The sequence below is a fragment of the Miniopterus schreibersii genome (assembly GCF_964146895.1).
Source record: "Miniopterus schreibersii genome assembly, chromosome: 15".
NCBI classification, from domain to species: domain Eukaryota; kingdom Metazoa; phylum Chordata; class Mammalia; order Chiroptera; family Miniopteridae; genus Miniopterus; species Miniopterus schreibersii.
In genome coordinates, this window is record NC_138115.1 from 23,693,944 (window position 1) to 23,713,102 (window position 19,159).

Genomic DNA, 19,159 nt, shown 5'->3' on the forward strand with positions numbered 1-19,159 from the left:
TGACATCACTTGAGCCTTTGAAACAACTTTCTAGGACCTGTGTAGATTACTGAGCCAAGAGGAGATAATATTTAGTGCTCACTGTGGGCCAGACAGAATGCTAAGTATTATGCATGGATTACCTCATTTTTAATCTTCCCAACAACCTGTTTACAGATGAAAAAATGAGTGCTGTGAAATTAAGCAGGCTCAGGGTTGTATCACTGGGATTCCAGCCCAGGTCTGTCTGACTCCAAAACCCAAACTGCCCTGACCTGCTATGTATATGGACACTCATGTTTCTAACGTGTGATCGGGTATTTCATCCATAGGAAGCCCCTCCTGTGGACTTTAAGATCAAAAGCTCTTCTGCCTAAAACTCTCACAGTTTAAAAAATACTTCATCACAAACTTCTGGTTTCATCACAAAGTTTAGAAGTTGTCACTCCTGTCCTTATAACAAAAAGCTGGAAAAACTGAAAATGAGTAACTTTTCTTGGACCCATCAGAGAACTGAGTTTGCAGGGCTACCCCAAAATCTGGAAAGAGGTAAGTAAGTTCAGAGAGTCACAGCCAAGGTCTGCTTACTTGGAGCAGAAGTCAGTGGAACCTGTAGCTGTTAGGAATATTTTGATGAATTGCTGCATGCAGAGTGTGGACTAGCATGAGAGTGAGAAACTACTGGGGGCCACAGCTTAAGGGAGATCCCACACTTTCATGGGTTTTACCTCCAGGTTTTCACAGTTAAGAGCTGAGAAAGATCCCGTGGTGGCTCTGACAAAGGAAGAAGAGTAACCATTGTAAAATAAACTCAGCATTCCACAAAGGAAAAGACCTTACCAGATCTAATCCTGCCTGGGGAAAGGACATTTCACCCACTCCATCCCCCTCTAGCTTTCCTGTCTTACTAAGTAAGGAAAAGATAAAAAAAAACTCTTGCTTTTCTATAAATTCTACTAATAACACTTCTGACATTAAATGTATATGTGGGCTTTTTCCTACACTGACCAATTCTTTGACACCAGCTGGGTGTCCTACAATTTAATTCAATTCTGACCCTATCTACCTGGAGTTATTGTCAGACCCCACACATTAAGGGCTCAGTCCCACAAGACTGCTCCCACTTCAGATCCCATTTGTAAGTGTGGGCCCCTGGTACTTCTGGCCCACTGGCTATAAATTGGGGGTTCCCACTATGGGAGAAAGGATACAGAGCTTTCATGCCTTCCCTGGGCATACCACTCTCCCAGCACCTTGTGTTCACGAACCCGGAAGCTCTCCCAAGCCCTTCAGTTAGGGTTTGTTTTTTGTTTTATTTTAATGGAAGCTTCATTACATAGGCATGATTGAGTAAATCATTGGTCCTTAGTGAGTAACTTAACCTCCAACTCCTCTTTCCTCCCTGGAAGTCAGAAGTTGGTGGCGACATAGGGCTGAAAGTTCCAATCCTCTAATCACATGGTTCTGGCAACCAGCCCCATCCCTTGGGGCTTTCCAAAAGTCCCAAGTTGCGTGAACTGGTGTGGTTGAACCGGAGATTGTTATGAGTAATAAAAGATGCTCCTTTCACTTTTATCTCTCCCCGAGTCATTTCAGGAATAGGGACAAAACCCAGAGATTATGACGAAAGATGCTCCTATCTCATTAAGAAAATCAGGCTTTTAGGAGCTCTGAAGAGGAACCAGGAACAAAGGCCAAACAGGTTTTTTACTACTTTATAACATCAGAGGGGGATAACAAACACAAAGGTCATAGCCCAGGGGCACAGGCCCACTAAAATACTGAGATTTTATCATCAGATGATAGACTGATTTCCTCTTTCCCCACACACCAACAGGGCTCCAGTAATAGCAGTGAGTTACAGCTAAAAGAGCTACAAAATACAAACTCTCTGAGGAGGATATCTAAGGAAGCCCAAAGTCGTGAGGGGTGGTAAAGACACTAGAGGAATTTGAAGTCTCTGGCACCTACAGTTACAGCAAACATTAAACAGCTCAACTGCTAGACAGATTATCATAAATTCACATATGGAGGCCTTTTTTTTTTTTTAACCTTAGTTCCTATTAATACGGCAATATTGTCTGACTTACAACAAAAATGACAAGGATGCTAAAAAAAGGCATGGAAATAAAACACCAGTCTAATGAGACAAAGTATCAGAATCAGATTCAGATATGACACAGATGTTGGAGTTATTAGGGAACTTAAAATAACATTATGTTAAGGAGTCTAATGATAAATAATATGCCAACAGATAGGTAATGTAAGCAGAGAAGGAAACTCTAAGAACTAATCAAAAGGAAATGTTGGAAATAAAAAAAACTCCAATGAATGCCTCTGATGGGCTCATCAGTAAACTGGACACAGCTAAGGAAAGAATCTGAGCTTGAAGATATAGGTCAACAGAAATTTTCCTACTTAAGTGCAAAAGAAAATAAACAAAAAAAGAACATCCAAGAACTCTGGGACACTTGGAATACCAGAAGGAGGAAAAAAAAGAATGAAGAAATATTTCAAACAATAATAGCTAAGAACTTACCAAAATTAATGAGTCACCAAACCACAGATCCAGGAAGCTCAGAGGATACCAAGCAGCATAAATACCTAAAACCTACACCTACGTATATCTTATTAGAACTGCAAAAACCGAAGACAGAGAAAATCTTGAAAGAAGCCAGAAGGAAAACTATCTTACCTATAAAGAAACATAATTACAGCTGACTACTGGTCAGAAACCATGCAAGAAGACAGTGGAGTGAAAAATTTAAGTGTTGAAAGAAAACCCTCCATGAACCTAGAGTCCTATATCTGACAAAATTACCCTTCAAAAGTGAAGGCGAAATAAAAATAACAGTAGTACTTCGGAAATGCATCTCATCAACATTTTGCTTATAAAAAAATTTGAGGTCCAGAGCTGTTAAGTGGCCAAATCTGGAAGAGGTATACCCAAAGTTTAATTTTTCTTTTGCAAGTCAGTTTTTTCAGTCAATGTTAGAAATTGCACAGTTCGAGCCTTTCATTTTGAAACTGGAGAACTTGAGAAAAACGTATTTATTTAAGGTTGACTAGAAAGTTATTCCCCTACTTTGTATTGGAACTCAGCTCTCCTGATTTATTTTCTGCTGTAATTTTGTCTGAATGATTGGGTTTGATCCTATTTAAAAATATTTTCCCTTGTGGGGGAGAAGACGAATACATAGAAAAATGAGGAGGAGAGTGCTCCAAAGTGAAGGTGTTCATGCTCGCACCTCAAGCCGGGTCTCAAAGCGCCGTTAGCCAGGACTACAAGTTCCAGGCTGCCCTGCGGCACCCGCGCTGGCCGCCGGGAGGAGTCTCCTGTGAGTCTGCGCGGGAAGTGGAAACCGCGGAGGAGAAGCGGCGCTAGGTGCCCCGGCGGCACCGGCGTCTGCTGCTCTGGTCTCTCTCCGCCGCTCGCTTCGCGGCAGGGCCATCGCCGCCATGCCTATGAAGGGCCGCTTCCCGATCCGCCGTACCCTGCAGTACCTGGGCCAGGGGAACGTGGTGTTCAAGGACTCGGTGAAGGTCATGACTGTGAACTACAACACGCATGGGGAGCTGGGCGAAGGCGCCAGGTCAGTCCGAGCCCTGTGAGGCCGCCCCCGGTGATTGTAACAACGTGCTAGTAACGTGGAGACTTGGGGCTGCGCTTTATTCTGGGGCTGGCCCCCCGAGGTTGGTGCTAGTGCCCGCATTTTACAGAATTGGAGACTGGAGCCGCTTGCTCCAGGTTCCAAAGGAGAAGCGGAAAGCTGGGCCACGCCGTGCAGGCTGAGGTGGGGGAGCAGGACAAGGGCTCCCTCTTTCCTCCGGGGTAGAGGACAAGGCTAACCCCGGGAGGCCACAGCTTCCTTAACCACCTGTGCACCCCAGGCCAGCAGTGGGGAGGGGCGGCAGGCGGCCTGGGTGGAGCCCAGCCCAGGGGCGACAGACCTTGTTCGGGTCCCTTTTCCACCTGCTCCTGGCTTTGGGCGAGTTGCACCTCCTCAGTGTCCCGAATGGGGATGATGCCAATGCCCCAGGGCCGAGGTGGGGATGCAATGAGAGAAGTAACAGCTGCTGGCCTTTACTGAGTTCTTGTATGTGCAGCAGGGTTCTGAATGCTCGTGTATTCTCTTCATTTGGTCTGTACAGAAACCCCATTGTTATCCCCACTCTGGAGTTGAGGAAAAGCACAGAGAAGTTAGGTAACTTGCTTGTCCAAAGTATCAGAGCCAGTGAATGGTGGCTCTGAAAGTTCTTGTTTTGCAGGACTCCTCACCGTTATAATTGACTAGTCAGCTGTGTATGTAGTCAGTCCTGTCCCCCCCCCCCCATCTAAAAAACCCCACCACCAACCACACACAACAAAACGCCATAATGGTTTTCAGCCCCCAGGGTAGAGTAGGGACTCATTGAATGGAAGCTTGCAAGTGAAAGGTTTGAATTGAACTTTGAGGCAACAGCCGTGTTTTGGGCTTTTCTGGTATTAAGTATAAATTTATTGAATGCCTGCAGAATGCTAGGCCCTGCCCTGTGTTGTGTGCTGGGAATTCAGCAGTGACTAAGAAAAAAGTCCTGTCCTGCAGAAACTTAGAGATTGGGTCTGTGGAATGGGTCAGAATGGGGCATAAGAGCAACTCCCTGTGAAGGGTGGTCCCCAGTGGAGAGGGGCCTTCACTGCACGGCTGTCCGGGATAGCCATAAGCTACCTCTTAGCCGTTTGCGCTCCATAGATGAACCCAAGACCTTGGACCTGCTTACATGGGATCAACAAGGATGAAGGCTTCCTGGAAGAGTTGGTTTTGGTGGTGAATGGGCACCCTTCATAACCCACCGCACATATGCACATCAGGAATCACAGGGCAGAGGCCAGGCAGGTACCAGACAGGAGGGAGGCAGGCTGGATGGGCCTGGGTGAATTGGAAAAACATGCCCTGCCTCAAGGGGCATTCACTGCTTGACCTACATCTTAGCTATGTCTGCTCCAGGAGAATTTCAGATTTGTCAAGAAGCCAGAAGTTCAGATTTTTATGTAAATTTCTGGTATTTAAATGGCCAGCTAATCAAAATAGGCCTGCAAGCCCTATTCTCAGCTGCTCAAGTATTTTAATACCCTCTAAGTAAATAGGATACAAACAGCCATCATGTGTTTCTTGTTCCTAGTGGTAAGGGCTGCCTTTCCCACATGTGCCCTTTTTGGGATTTCGTGCCCTTGGGTTTGAACCTGCCTGACTTGCACTTTCTAGTCCCATGGGCCTTTGCTTGTGTGACCTCTGCTTTTCGGCTGTCCCTCCATTCCAAGTGCTAGTGGCCAGTACTGCAGCCCTGGGGTAGCCATTACTCTTGGGCTATGTGCTGGGTGTATGGGGAGCTACCTTGTTTAGTGCCCGAGGACTAAGTCCCTACTCACTTGTGCCAGGTGTTCTTGCCTTTAAGAAGCAGTAAGAGAAGTAACAGCTGCTAGCGTTTAAGGAGTTCTGTGTCTAGCCCTGAGCCTCAGGATTTAGGTGGATTGGATAATTTGATAATGGGAGAACAGTGTGGAAGAAGTCCAGACACTAATCACAGCCCTGGTTCTTTCACTTACTAGTTGTTCACCTAGGACAGTTTACTTAATTTTTCTGACCTCCTTAAGTTGTAAAACCCTACTTTCCTAGCTGTGAGAATTCGAGAATAAAGTGCCTAGTAAGGTGTCTGGCATATACAGCAGTTAAAAGTTACCTACTGTGCCAGGTCTGGTGTGGCTCAGCAGTTGAGCATCGACCTATGATCCAGGAGACTGCAGTTCGATTTCCCGTCAGGGCACATGCCCGGGTTGTGGGCTCGATCCCCAGTAGGGGGCGTGCAGAAGGCAGCCAGTCAGTGACTCTCATCATTGATGTTTCTGTTCTCCCTCTCCCTTCCTCTCTCTGAAATCAATAAAGATATATTTTAAAAAATAAGTAACAGTTACTTATTAACTTTCCGCCCATGCTTCAGCAAGAACCATTTAAAGACCCTGTTGGATCTTTGTCTTAGTAGTTTTAGGTGTGAAAAATTCCTACACGGGTATTCTTGGTTTATTTGTACAAAGCTCTGTGATGTTGGGATACTCTGGTGTGGGATGGGAATTGAGCTTAGGCCCAGGAAGGTAAATTCAGCCTTTGAGTGTCTAGCCCTGTGTGCTGTCCTGGTCTACAAGGCTTATAAGTAGCACCCTACTTCCACTTCCTCCCCTAGGGGCAACAACTTTCAGTGTGAACCATTTAGAGTTTTACCTCCATATAGTTAAATAACTTAGAGAGCTACTTAGTACTTTCTTAGCTTTAGACGTTACCTAGTACGTACTAAGGAGGATGAGGCTTTAGCTCTTTCACTACCATTGCCATTCCCTACCCTCAGCACATGTCTACTACCCGACCCCCCCAATATATTCATTTCAGAATTGTGGATAGACTATTCAGTGTTTAAATTAATATGATTCTGTGAACACTATACACAGTTGAGCCAAACAGAGTACCATGATTATTTGTCCTTTTTCATTTTGCAGAGGTTTTTGTTTTCCCTGGAATTAATAATTGTCATTGTTTTTCTTTTGTTTCAACTCAGATTCTGCCCCAATTTTGGAAGTCTCCCCAACTAAACAGTCACACAGCCAGGCTTTCTGTTGATTCTGTCAATTTTATCTTCTTGAAAATAGACATCAAGCTCCAATCTGGACTGCTTGTTTTGCATTGCCATCTCCTTGGCATAAACATTGGAGCACAGAGCACTAACTTGCCCTGGGTCACGCAGCTGGGAAGTTGGGCGACTGTGCTTCTGTCCTTTGTACCACTCATACCTTTCTGTCCTCTGGTGCATGGGGCAGGGTGCCAAGGGAGCATTTAAATTCAGATCATTTGGGCCCTGGCCAGTGTGGTTCAGTTGGTTGGAGCATCGTCCTATGCACTAGAAGGTTGTGGGCTCGATTCCCTGTCAGGACACATACCTAGGTTTCAGGTTCCATCCCCGGTCATTGTACAGGAGGCAACTGATTGATGTTTCTCTCTCCCTCTCTCCCTCCCTAAGATCAATAAAAGATAAAAAATAAAAAAATTCAGATTTCGGGAGCCTTTAATTAAGGAACTATTTACAAAGGTGTGGGGAGGATTGGGGAAAAGAAACCACAGGGAATAGTGCAAGACTCCAGGTCTAGACTTGCAGAAGTGAGGGGGAGTTGGAGAGGGCTGCCTTGCTTGGGACTTAGCCAGGGGATAAGCCAGGGAAATAAACACCTTGACTCTACTCCCTCTTTCCAGTCTTTGGTGAGTGCTTCCTGTTGGCCAAATGCTACAGAATCCAGAGGGCAAGGAATCCCATTTCCATAGCCCACATAGGTAGCCATTCAGGGTGGAGAGCAGATGGAGAGGGATCCAAATATACAGTAGTACTGTAACGATCTAATCAGATCTCTGTGAGGGGCATTTAAGTTGTTTCTGTTCCTCTGCTGTAACTAATAATGCTGTAGTAAACCCATACATCTTTGCATTAAAATGTGAAAATATCTAAAAGTAGAAGTAGAGTTATGATCTATGCTTTTAAAATTTTGCTGGTTCCAAACTTACCTTTAGGCTAAACCAATTTATACTCTGAAGGAAATGTTTCCTCACTTCTGTAACTTTTAATTTTTTTAATCCTCACTCAAGGATACGCTTTATTGATTTAGAGAAAGAGGAAGGGTGGGAGAGAAATATGGATGTGAGAAACATCGATTGGCTGCCCCCAGTACGCGCCCCAAGTAGGGATCGAATCCGCAACCTAGGTATGTGCCCCCAGTGGGAATCCAACCCGCAACCTTTTGGTGTATGGGATGACGCTCCAACTAACTGAGCTACCTGGCTAGGGAATTTCTGTAACTTAAAAAAAAATCTTTAGCAATCTAAGAAGTGAAAAACAATTATATTTTGATCTACATGACTATTGGGAAGATAGTGATAATCTCTTTACGTGCTGATAGGCTATTTGGGCTATCTGCGTATTTGTGGTCTTTGCCTTTTGTTCTTGTTGAACTGTAAATCTTAAGATGGGTAAAACTATCACAAGGGAATTAGCCTTTTGTGTTTTACAAATGTTTTTCCTTTGGTTTGGTGAATGATTTTATTTTTGGTAAATTTTGCCATGCAAAAGTTTTTTGTTTTGTTTTTTTAAATTTGTATTTGTTGATTTTTTTTGAGAGAGAGACTGGTGTCTCGAGGAAGAGATTGATTGATTGATTAATTGATTGATTTGTTGTTCCACTTGTTTATGCATTCATTGGTTGATTCCTATATGTGCCCTGACCAGGGATCAAACCCACAAACTTGGCTTATAAGGACGATGCTCTAACCAACTGAGCTACCCGGCCAGGGCCTCAGAAGTTTTAACATAGTTACTTATATTTTAAACCTTCTAAGTTTAAAGGTTTTTCCACTTCTAGATTGTAAAAATATTATCCATGTTTGTTTTTATATATTTTAAAATTTTGGTATAATCTACATGAAGTACACACATGAATACACCTATGAAACCACCATTCAAATAAAGATCAAGGATATTCCATAGTTCCATTTTTACATTTATACTTCTGCTTTGGGGAGTTTAGCTTAGTGTGAGATCGGATGTAGATTTCTTTTCCCTCAGATGACAAACCAGGAGTCTGAACACCCACACTCAGAGAACACACACATTCCTGAAAGCTGCTTTTCTCAGCCTTTTTGGGGGGCAGGGTCTTCTGAGAATCTCATGAAAGTTCTGGACCTTTTCCCTTGAAAAATAAATACCTAGGTATGCAGAATTTTAGGTTAACTCTTGTTTCATGGTTTAATTTTTTCTCCTTTGCAGGAAATTTGTATTTTTCAACATACCTCAGATCCAATACAAAAACCCTTGGGTGCAGATCATGATGTTTAAGAACATGACACCATCACCCTTTCTTCGATTCTATTTAGGTGAGTGCGGGGTCCCCTCTGCTGTGTTCCAGGACTGTCATCTCTAAAAGGAGAGGGAGAAGGAAGGAGGTCTGGACAGAAGGCACCTTAGATGATGATGGAGCTCTTAGGAAGTGTGGGCCAGCCCAGTGGGAAATTGTAGCTCTGCTTAGGGCGGAGATGGCCAGATCCTAGACCTAAGCCAGGGAGAGCCTGGGCTTGTCTCTGGTGCTGCTGTAGTGGATCCCAAAAACATAGCAGCTGGGCTTTCAGCTGGCTCCTCCTTACAGGAGGGCTTCCTCGAAGGGAGCTTTGAGTGGCGGGCCTCCCTGGCTGTGAAAGGTTGTTTCCAGTTTTTGGCTCCTGAGATAAGGTACTCGGCAGTACCTCCTCACACAAGTTGTCTTTGTAGGTGCTCAGCTTTTCAGAGCCTGTGCCTCAGGATGGGATTGCTGGGACACAGAATAGATGTGTAATGTTCTTAGGAACTGCCAAACAGGTTTCCAAAATGATTGAGCCATTTCACCCTCCAGGCAGCAGGGTTTGAGAATCACTCAAATTGTTGTTTATTTGCATTAGTTTCCTGTGGCTGCTGTAACAAATTACCACAGACTTCGTGGTTTAAAACAACACAAATTTCTTATCTTACAGCTCTGTAGTTTAGAAGTCCATTATAGACTGAAATCAGGGTGGGAGGGTATGGGGAGTAGGAAGGGACTGCTTAATTGGTAAAAGGGTTTCTGTTTGGGGTGAGGAGAAAGTTCTGGAACTAGATCATGGTGTTAGTTTTACATTTTGAATGTACCCCAAACCGCCAAATTACACACTGTAAAATGATTAAGATAGTGAATTTTATGTTGTGTATTTTACCACACACAAAAGAATCACTTGACCCCCTATTTCTGAACTCTTCATTCTCTCTCATGGGTCTGTCTGTGCTTAGACTGATACGGCACTGTCTTGGTTTTTGTGGCTTTGTAAGTGTTAAGGTCAGGTAGTATAAATCCAACTTTTTTCTTCTCCTCCTTTTTCCCAAGTTACTTTGGCTAGTCTAGGTTCTTTGCATTTTCATACAAACTTTAAAATATGTGTTTTTCTATTATTGAATCAGAGAGAAGGCAGAAGAGGGAGAGAGAATCATTGATCGGTTGCCTCCTGTACGCCTGCTACTGGGGATTGAGCCTGCAACCCAGGCATGTGCCCTGACTGGGAATCGAACCGTGACCTCCTGGTTTATGAGTCTTAATGCTCAATCACTGAGCCATACTGACTGGGTTCCATATAAACGTTCAAATTTGCCAGTTTCTAGAAAAAAGCTTGCTGGGATTTTTATTGGAATTATAGATAATTTTGAGAATGGACATTTTAACAATATTGAGTATGTTTTGTGACTGTTGTAAATGGTATTTTTAAATACTTCATTTTCCAGTTTTTTGGCTTGTACAGTTGATTTTTGTATATGGATTGTGTCTTGCAACCTTGCTATAAATCCATTTCTTTCTTACAGTTTTATTTTCTAAATTCCTTAGAATTTTTTACATACACAATTATGTCATCTGCAAATACTGTTTTGTTTCTTCCTTCCCAGTCTTTTTCTTCCTTTTCTTTTTTTTGTCTTGATTCACTGGCTAAATTGGCTGTAATGTTTTACATTTACCAGTAGTGTAGAAAAGTTCCCGTTACTCTGCATCCTCACTAGCACTTGGTATTGTCCATTTAAAAAAATTTTAGCCAGCCATGCTAATACCTCATTGTGGTTTTAATTTTCTCATTTTCCTAATGACTAATTTTGGTTGTTCATTCAAATATTTTGCTCATATTTTAGTTGGATTTTCTTGAGTTTTGAGAGTTCTTTATATAGTTGAGATACAAGTCCTTTATCAGATATATGTACTGTGTACATTATCTGCCAGTCTGTGGCTTATGGTGCCTTTTGAAGAACAAAAGTTTGTTTTTTTTTAAATAATACATCTTTATTGATTTCAGGGAGAGGAAAGGAAAGGGAGAGAGAGACAGGAACATCAATGATGAGAGAGTCGTTGATTGAGCCCACAACCCGGGCATGTGCCCTGACCGGGAATTGCACCCCGATCGCCTGGATCCTAGGTCGACGCTCAACCGCTGGGCCATGCCCGGCCGGGCGAAGAACAAAAGTTTTGACTTTTAAATTCAGTTTATCATATTTTTCTCTATGAATCATGTTTTTGATGTCGTATTTTTGCCTAGGTTATAAAGATTTTCCATTTCCAAAGTTTTATAGAAGTTTAAGCTCTTACGTTTAGGTCTCTGGTCCATTTTGAATTTTTGTTGTTCTTTTTTTAATGTTGGGAATAAAGGTCTAAATTCATTTATTTGCACGTGGATATTCAGTTGTCCCATTTGTTTAAAAGACTATCTTTCCTCACTGAATTGTTTTGGCATCTTTGCTAAAAATCAATCGACCATAAATGTAACGGTTTATTTCTGGACCCATTTCTGTTCCATTACTCTGTAGTCTGTTTTTAAGCTAGTACCACATGACTTGATAACTGTAGCTTATAGTAAATTTGAAATTGGAAAATGAACATCCTTCCATTTTCTTGTTTTTAAAAATTGTTTTGCATGAATTTTAGGCTTGTCAGTTTCTACACAAAATGCCTGCTGGGATTTTGATAGGGACTGCACTGAATTTGTAGACCAGTTTGGGGAGGATTGCCAAGTTAATGACTTTGAACCTTTCTATCCATGAACATGAAATTTTCCTGTTAACATAGTATGCTTCTGTACATGCCTAAAGTTTATGTCTGCTCATGTCTAAAGAAATATGGAAAAAGGAAGGGTAATATATTGTGGGTTATGTAAATAAATATATTTACTTTACTGTTAAAATACTTCTCCACTAACAGCAAATCCCAAGTCACTACCACTTGAGATTGAGGAGCGCTCTTCCAAGTTCTCAGCCCCACCCCCTTTTACTTTTTTCAGATTCTGGTGAGCAGGTTCTCGTGGATGTAGAGACCAAGAGCAATAAAGAAATCATGGAGCACATCAGAAAGATCCTGGGGAAGAATGAGTGAGTTGCTGGGGTTGACCTGGAGGGGGGCAAATGCCTTAGTCCGGAGACTTCGAGAGAGAGGAAAGGGATGTGCTGGGAAGGGTGTCAAGAGGGCAGGCTCTCTGGCAGCGAGCCAGACACGCTCCAGAGTGTGGGCTGGAGAGGACGTTCTGTCTGGCTTTGCTGCTCACCTGATGTGTAACTGTAAGTCACTGAGCCTCTGTTGAGCTGTAACTCCCTCCACTGTGAAGTGGGGATAAAGGTCATCACTCCCTCCTGGGGTCAGTTCCCACTTGCCCTGTGTGGCCAGAAACATGTCCCAGCTTGGATACAGTGGGTGACCAACTCGGGGCCTGCTGTGACATCCCTTTTCTTTCCATGGAGGAAAGGGGAACAGGGAGGGAAGCCAAGAATGTCTTTGAGAAAGCACACGGAGGCATTTGCTGGCCCCTTTATCCTGACTGTCCGATGAGTCAGAAATGGCGCTGCCTCTCAGCTATGTGTCGAAGTCCGACTATTCCTTTGCAGGCCTAGGGCAAGTGTGCTTTCCAAGTGACCTCCTCCCCTAGGCCTGACACTGCTCACACACTGAAGGCTTTCCCTGTGGTGAGGGAGGGAGAGGTTTAGGGAGTGAGGAGCATGTTAGGGGACAGGAGATCCAGGTCTCCCTGGCTGATGGGGTTCACTGCAAGAAGTCCTGTGCTTCACAGAGGCTCAGAGCAATGCTGACACCTTGTTGCTGTCTGTGCTCTTTGGCAGGGAAACTCTCAAGCAAGAGGAGCAGGAGAAAAGGCAGCTTTCTCACCCAGCCCACTTTGGACCTCGAAAGTATTGCCTGCGGGAGTGCATCTGTGAGGTGGAAGGGCAGGTGCCCTGCCCGGCCTTGGTGCCATTACCCAAGGAGATGACAGGGAAGTACAAAGCGACTCTGAAAGCCAGTGCCCAGGACTAAGGCCCCAGGCCTGTAGGCTAGGGTTACCTTGGCCACAGGGAAGCCCCTGGTTCTGTCCCCAGAGAGACTCTGAAAATAAAATGCTCCTTAATCATTCCAGCAGCATGGTGTGTATCCAGTCTGATAGGCACAAGGAGGAAGGCTTGCATGGGGACAGGACTCTGTGATCAGGAAGGTGTAAGGCCACAGCCTGTTGACATTCCCATCTTGTTCCTGTGGCCTTTTCCTGGTCTCCACTGGTTTCGACGCCTCTTCCAGGCCCTGCTCTGGAGAATTAAGAGCTGCTGTGGTTGAGTCTGGTTGGAGCTAATTGTGGCTGGCAGTGTGGATATCCCCTCCATTCAGGCTCTGTGGGTATTTCTTCAGAAACCCCAGGGCAACCCTTTGTGCAGTGCTCACTTTGAAAACTAGTCAACTGACGCTTTCCTCCTGAGGAGCCTGGCTGTGGAGGCTGCCTCAGTTTACTTTCTTGCTTGTTCAGTTCTTGATTTAAGGCTTGGAAGAGGGTGTGGGGTTTCCTGAGGGCCTGCCTAGTAGTACTTTCCTCCTTAGGACACTGATATTGCTGCCACTTTAGTTGTGCTGGTTTTAGCCCTTAGGAGACACCAAAGCCCTCTAGGGTCACTTTAAGAATAGGTTTTTCTTGGTCAAAAGTAAAGGACCAGCTGGACTACAGACCCATGGAAAAACAGACCAGGAAACTTTGCCCAATGGGAGGTAGCAAGAAGGTGGGCTTAGAAGAGTAGGTTTAAGGTCTGAGTTCCTCTCTAATGGGAGCCTTGGTCAAGGCCTAACATTCTCTGTAAAATGGGAATAAGGGCATTACTCCATGAGGTAGGTAGCTGTGGAAAATGTCGTGAAACGAGAATGTGTTTTATTTGAATGTTGGAGATTATCCCATTAAATTGAGAAACCTGGCTCTTTTTACATTTGATGTTCAAGTTATGGTTTACTGTGATTTTGTACCAGACCTGTGTTCAGGGTGATAGCTGTGGGGGGATTGGGAAGGGAAGGGAAGGTGTAACTCAGCAGGCTTATGTCAGTTTTGTTCAATAGAAATTCAAAATCCCTCTTCCCCATCACCATTTTGGAGGGTGGCTAAAAAAAAATCTATCCTTCATTCTAATCCCTTATGCGGGTGCTGGTTTCAGTTCCTGACACGCTTTTAACAATCCTACTTAGCTGACTGCAGCATGGCCTTCAACCTGCTGACTGGGCTTTCTATTGGGCTTTTAGGCCTTTTCAGAGAGTTTGTTCCTTTTGGTCTGTCTCCACAGCTGGTGAGACAAAAACGCCTTATGGAAGTATTCCTTCCCTCCATGGTCCACAGGGCCCAGAAAGGCAGCTAACCAGGACTGCCCTGAACCAAGCTAGTGACCCCTCTTTCATTAATGCCCAGTGCCTGAGGGAAAGCACACTTGCTGTTAGTGTTTGCAGGGGCTATTTCATAGACAGGAGATGATTCATGGAAATAAACACCACTGGGGGCATTATGTCTTTAAACCGTTGTCTTCCATTTTCTACTTCAACAATGATAAAATATAGGTTTAAAATTTACAGAAATGGGAGAAATTAGAGAAGATTGCTATGAGGATTTTATGATTGACATTATGTTTCTTAACTTTATTTGCATAACCAATGTTTGCCAGATGGTTTCCAACCTTGTTCTTTGAGTACTACCTGGCCAAGCCGTTTAAAACTATTTGGCTGCCAGTGGGTTCTGCCAAGAATCTTGACTTTGGACCTCGAATCCTCACCTATAAAATGAGCGATCAGATGAATTCTGAAACTTATAAGAATATGACTCCTCTGGTTTGAGGCCTGGCTCTGTGTCTGCGATGGCAGTGTGTGAGGTCTGGCAGCCCAAGCCCTGTTCCAGAAACATAAGTGTGCAGTGGGCCATCAAATGGACAGGACTAAGTCACTTGGCCGAGGCTAAGGTAAGGTGAGAGCTATAGGGTTCTGCCTACTAGGGCGCTTCCTCACCACCTACTCAGTTCAGGGGAGGGCGCTCGGGGACTGCTGGTGGTCGGCCATTACTGTTATTACTATTGTGAGGAAAAAGGATGAGCAAGATGCACATTAGTCTTTAATTAACTTTTAATAGTATAAACCTCATTTAGGTAGTAGTATTAAGCCACAACAATAATGCCACATTGAAACAGCATTTAATAAAATGCATAAAGCTAATTCATGCACTGCAATACTCTATATACAAACACAACAATGCAAATTCTTCTTCAAGACTGAAGACATTGATTAGATATAAAATTCAATTTAAAAAGAACATGCTGTTTTTTAAATGCCATCACATAAAGCTGATTTCAAGCTATAGCTTTCAACAGGTTTTAAACCTGGAATTAAAATGTAATGGCATAAACAATATTTTCTATACTGGGGAAGGCAGAGGTTACAGAAACGGTCCCAAGAAAATCTAACACCCAAGTTTTCCTTTAACAGACATCTTTTAAAAGGGCTGGTAATACTTAGCTACATTTTAACAGTCCCAAACTACAGGTAAAAACTATGGTTTGTACTATGAAAAATGTGCAGCTTTTCAGTTATAAAACTAGTTGAACACTGGTTTACAAGATAATTGGGAGGATATAGAAAAATATTCCAGCACTTGAGTTGTATGTGGCAGCAGCATTTGAGTCCATGAATGCTCTGGTTGTTAAAATGACAACTGATTATACTTTCCTAGAGAAAAGCCATTTATTTTTTATGTAAAGTCTACTTCCAAATGTTACCCAAATATTAAGCTTTATCAGTCTGTCAATTGATAAATGTTGCTGAGCATTTTTTCAGCATTTATTTTTTATACCCCTTTTTCCCTATTGTGTATAGCATACATTTTGAGACCCCCCCCAAATTATTGGCTCAATAGAAAGTATAGCTGGGCATTAAAAATATCTCAGACATTCTTTACCCCAAGATATTTTTTAAAACTCAGTTTATTTTCAGATTGCTGCTAATACACATAGCCCCAAAGGAAAATTATTTTAAAGATTCATTTAGAGACTGTCAAGCTTCCATTTGTATTATTTGAACCCGAAAGCTACCTTCAATAGTGATTGTCACAATAGGCAAGGACATGGGAAAGGTGACAATCACTGCTGGGAGGCCAGTGAAGCAGCAGAAGCTTCTTTACATCACAGATGGGGAAGCTGGAGGCTGAATGGCCCAGTCTCACAAAAGGCACTGAGTACTATGGTCTTAATGAAATGTTTTCTAACATTTCAATAGATTAAAAAAACAAAACAAAAAACAAGCAGCAACCTGTGCGTTATGTTTTTGCAGTTATCCAGTGATCTCTTTCAGCAGACTAGCTTTCAACCTTCCCACCAGTCAGGCCCCCTGTGCTTACCAGGTCCACGAGCAACTACAGCTGGGCTGAGGCCTGGCTCCCGAGTGCCGTGTATCAGTTTAAAGCCCGATTTAGGGGAAAAATTCACCAGAGTAGACCTGGACAAGGAAAATTTGGCATCTGTAGCTTTAAGGGCATGCATATCCATGTTAAAATACAATTTTTATCTAAAATTTTAAAATCATAATTTAGAGAAAGTCAGTGGATTTTTATTCGCATGCTATAGTTGAAGTAATTTAAGATTTATAACTTAAAATATGCCATAAAGTTAGCCAACAACAATTATGCTTATTTTTAAAGAATACTTAGTAGATGGGTTTTTTTCCCCAACTGGCATTAGAGAGATGGGAATTTGTTAGTCACAGTGCAGTGCCAACTGACTTAAGTCCAGAGCAGGGACATTGCTACCACACTGGGAGCCAGGGCCCATTGACACAGACCGTTCTGAAACTGACCACAGGACAGTGAGTCTCTGGGAAGGCCAACAGCTCAAGCTACCAAGTTCCTTCCAGTTAGGCCATAAAGAAGTGTGCAGCAACCAGGATAAAGATCCCCACCTAGTTTTTTGGACATTAAGATGAACAGTCTTCCAGCTTCCTAGGTCTTGTCTCACCCTAGAGAATACACAGCAATGCTATCCTGTCAGGACCTTTCTGTCTGTAACTTTCCCTGGTACAAAGTAGAGATTCTGACTTCATGGCCTTTCCCAGCCAGACTCACCCAAAGGAAAATGGAGTTAAAATCTCAGCAAATCCACCCTGCTGAGGGACCTTGGAACACCCACATCAATTTACTTTAGCAACTCTTATTATAGATTCTCTTTAAAACATAAGGAGAGTTTGGATACGTGGCTACATGTCTGTATACATAATATACATCTATGTACACACACACACTATATATATACACTGTACATATATAGAAGATATAAACACATGTACATTCATTCAGTCATACAAGTCTATAATCTGTACACGCACAATGTGCTGAGGGGAGCTCAGGGCTGGACACGCAGTTGTGCAACGCTGGTGGGAGGCACACGGGGAGGTCCAAAGCCCTGTGTACAAGAGACCCAAATCCATTCTGTCTCAATTACAAATTCACATCAAAGTTAAAATATTTTCAAAGAGCTACACAATCTAGGGAATGGAAATGGGACAAAAGCATGGGTCATTTGCCCTGCCTGCTCAGACCTTTCCAGGATCTAAAGGGCACTGACCTCCCAAGATAAAGGTGAATGTCAGATGACACTTTTCATGACCTGGGCTCAGAGAAGAGTTGAAATGATACCTATAGCCCCACTGCACATCAGGCCATTTCCACTGGAAAGGCAGCCATGTGCTTCCAGACTCTAATCTAACCAGGTCACTAAACCTGGGTCCACAGCCAAGGGCTGCTGGGCAGGCAGGGAGTGAGACTGCTCTGCTGGAAACTACCCCCAAGGATAGGATGTGGTTTTCCCAGAATAAAAGCACTAGATACAGCCAGAGCCCTTCTAATTCTTGGCTCCCTGCTATGGCTGTCCCCAAAACAAGCAAAACTGCTAAGCAAGCTCTAGTGAGTGAGTTGCATTTGGGGAGCCCCGAGCAGACATGTCCATTGCTATCACCATGACTGGTGGCAACTGCCTCAAAACAGAGTCCACATTTAATACTGACAATGACAAGCTAGAAAATCCCTCTTGAGGGATATTACATATCTTACAAGTGACTATACCTGAAATTAAATATAAAACCCAAACAAGAAAAGAATCCCAACCATAGAGATTAGACAATAAATAATGTAATCCCCAATAAACACACAAAAATCTCAAATTAGAAGGGTGGTAACATACTGCCTTAAAAATACTTTCCAGGAATAACTTGGAAAGTTATTTGCATGAGTAATTTGGTCTTTTTCTAAGTCTCTTCCTGTCCTATTTTATGATTATATGTAAGGAACTCCACAAATTTCAACAACACATAACTGTCCAATATTATCTGAGATACCACCGGAAGAGAGCCCACTTCATCACAAAGTGACTGTGTATGTCTGTCCCCACCTCCTGTAGCCAGTGTACCTCTCCTCACTGCGGGGGAGGACTGGCTAGGCCAGCAGAAGGGTATGTGTGAAAAGGTTACAATGGCAAAGAATCCTCCTGCCTTATTTCACTCAGATTCAGCAGGCAGAGGGCTGGTCTACTTCACTAAATCTAGAGTTTGAAAGCTTTGTGGAAGTTGAGCCCAAATATCTGTTTGGGATCCCTTTAAATAATTCTTGACCTTGAGCTTACTACTTTTAGTCAGTTTGACAAGAGATGGAATAGGCCTGCTATAAAAAGCTTGAAATGATTTGGGGCAACGAGAATTCAGGTTGTGTGGACCAGATCCTTAAGGAACAGGCCACTACAGAGTAAGGCCAAGAGGATCTGGGAAACTAAGGAGTGTGCAAACCCCAAATGGTCCACTGAAACCAGCCATCACCAGTGAAGGGACTCAAGGAAAAGGACCAGGTTAGAATCAGCAACTTCCTAAGCTAAACTGACTTTTTTCAAGGGCTATCTTGCTAAGAGTGTGGCACTTCCCTATGTAAGTGTTCACTGTCGTCCTGCTAGTTATCGCCTTCTCTTCCCAAAATATCTAAACAGTGGCTTTGTCAGGACTGCAGCCTAGGTCTTGCCTAAGCTGCCTCAATATCCTAAGGCAACCAGAGTCTAAAAGCCTAATAGATCAGGACTCCCAGGGCCTGCCTCTGGGAATGAGGGAGCTGGCCAGTGTGGATCTTTTCACCAACACTGAGAACTCCAAAATGGAAGATGTGACAATATATATTTCGAGGGAGCCATTCTGTGATCAATAGACACGCTTACATTTAAAAATCAAAGAAGAGAAAAATGGACAATTCACTGTGTAAGATATATGAAC

The 19,159-nt window shown here is 43.3% G+C and overlaps 2 protein-coding genes across 2 annotated transcripts in view; one reads left to right on the top strand and one right to left on the bottom strand.

Annotated features, from left to right (window-relative positions):
* The first annotated feature begins 3,291 nt into the window (after window positions 1–3,291).
* On the top strand, window positions 3,292–13,823 carry MRPS25 (mitochondrial ribosomal protein S25). Its single transcript, XM_081160060.1, has 4 exons — window positions 3,292–3,572; window positions 8,818–8,924; window positions 11,868–11,955; window positions 12,697–13,823. Exons 1-4 carry the CDS (start codon window positions 3,439–3,441, stop codon window positions 12,887–12,889), a joined length of 522 nt encoding a protein of 173 aa, XP_081016186.1. The 5' UTR covers window positions 3,292–3,438; the 3' UTR covers window positions 12,890–13,823.
* Window positions 13,824–14,971: 1,148 nt separating this feature from the next.
* The window catches only part of NR2C2 (nuclear receptor subfamily 2 group C member 2), a 75,467-nt gene continuing 71,279 nt past the window's right edge, over window positions 14,972–19,159 (bottom strand). Inside the window, exon 15 of the transcript XR_014000396.1 lies at window positions 14,972–16,354. The gene's annotated coding sequence lies outside the window, so the exon portion shown is untranslated. The remainder of the gene's footprint in view (window positions 16,355–19,159) is intronic.

What these genes read in the sequence shown, in the direction of transcription:
- MRPS25 (XM_081160060.1), top strand. Translation starts at nt 3,439, where the DNA reads ATGCCTATGAAGGGCCGCTTCCCGATCCGCCGTACCCTGCAGTACCTG. An exon ending in CTTTCTTCGATTCTATTTAG is followed by an intron (nt 8,925 to 11,867) that starts GTGAGTGCGGGG and finishes TACTTTTTTCAG; the next exon opens with ATTCTGGTGAGCAGGTTCTC. An exon ending in AAGATCCTGGGGAAGAATGA is followed by an intron (nt 11,956 to 12,696) that starts GTGAGTTGCTGG and finishes GCTCTTTGGCAG; the next exon opens with GGAAACTCTCAAGCAAGAGG.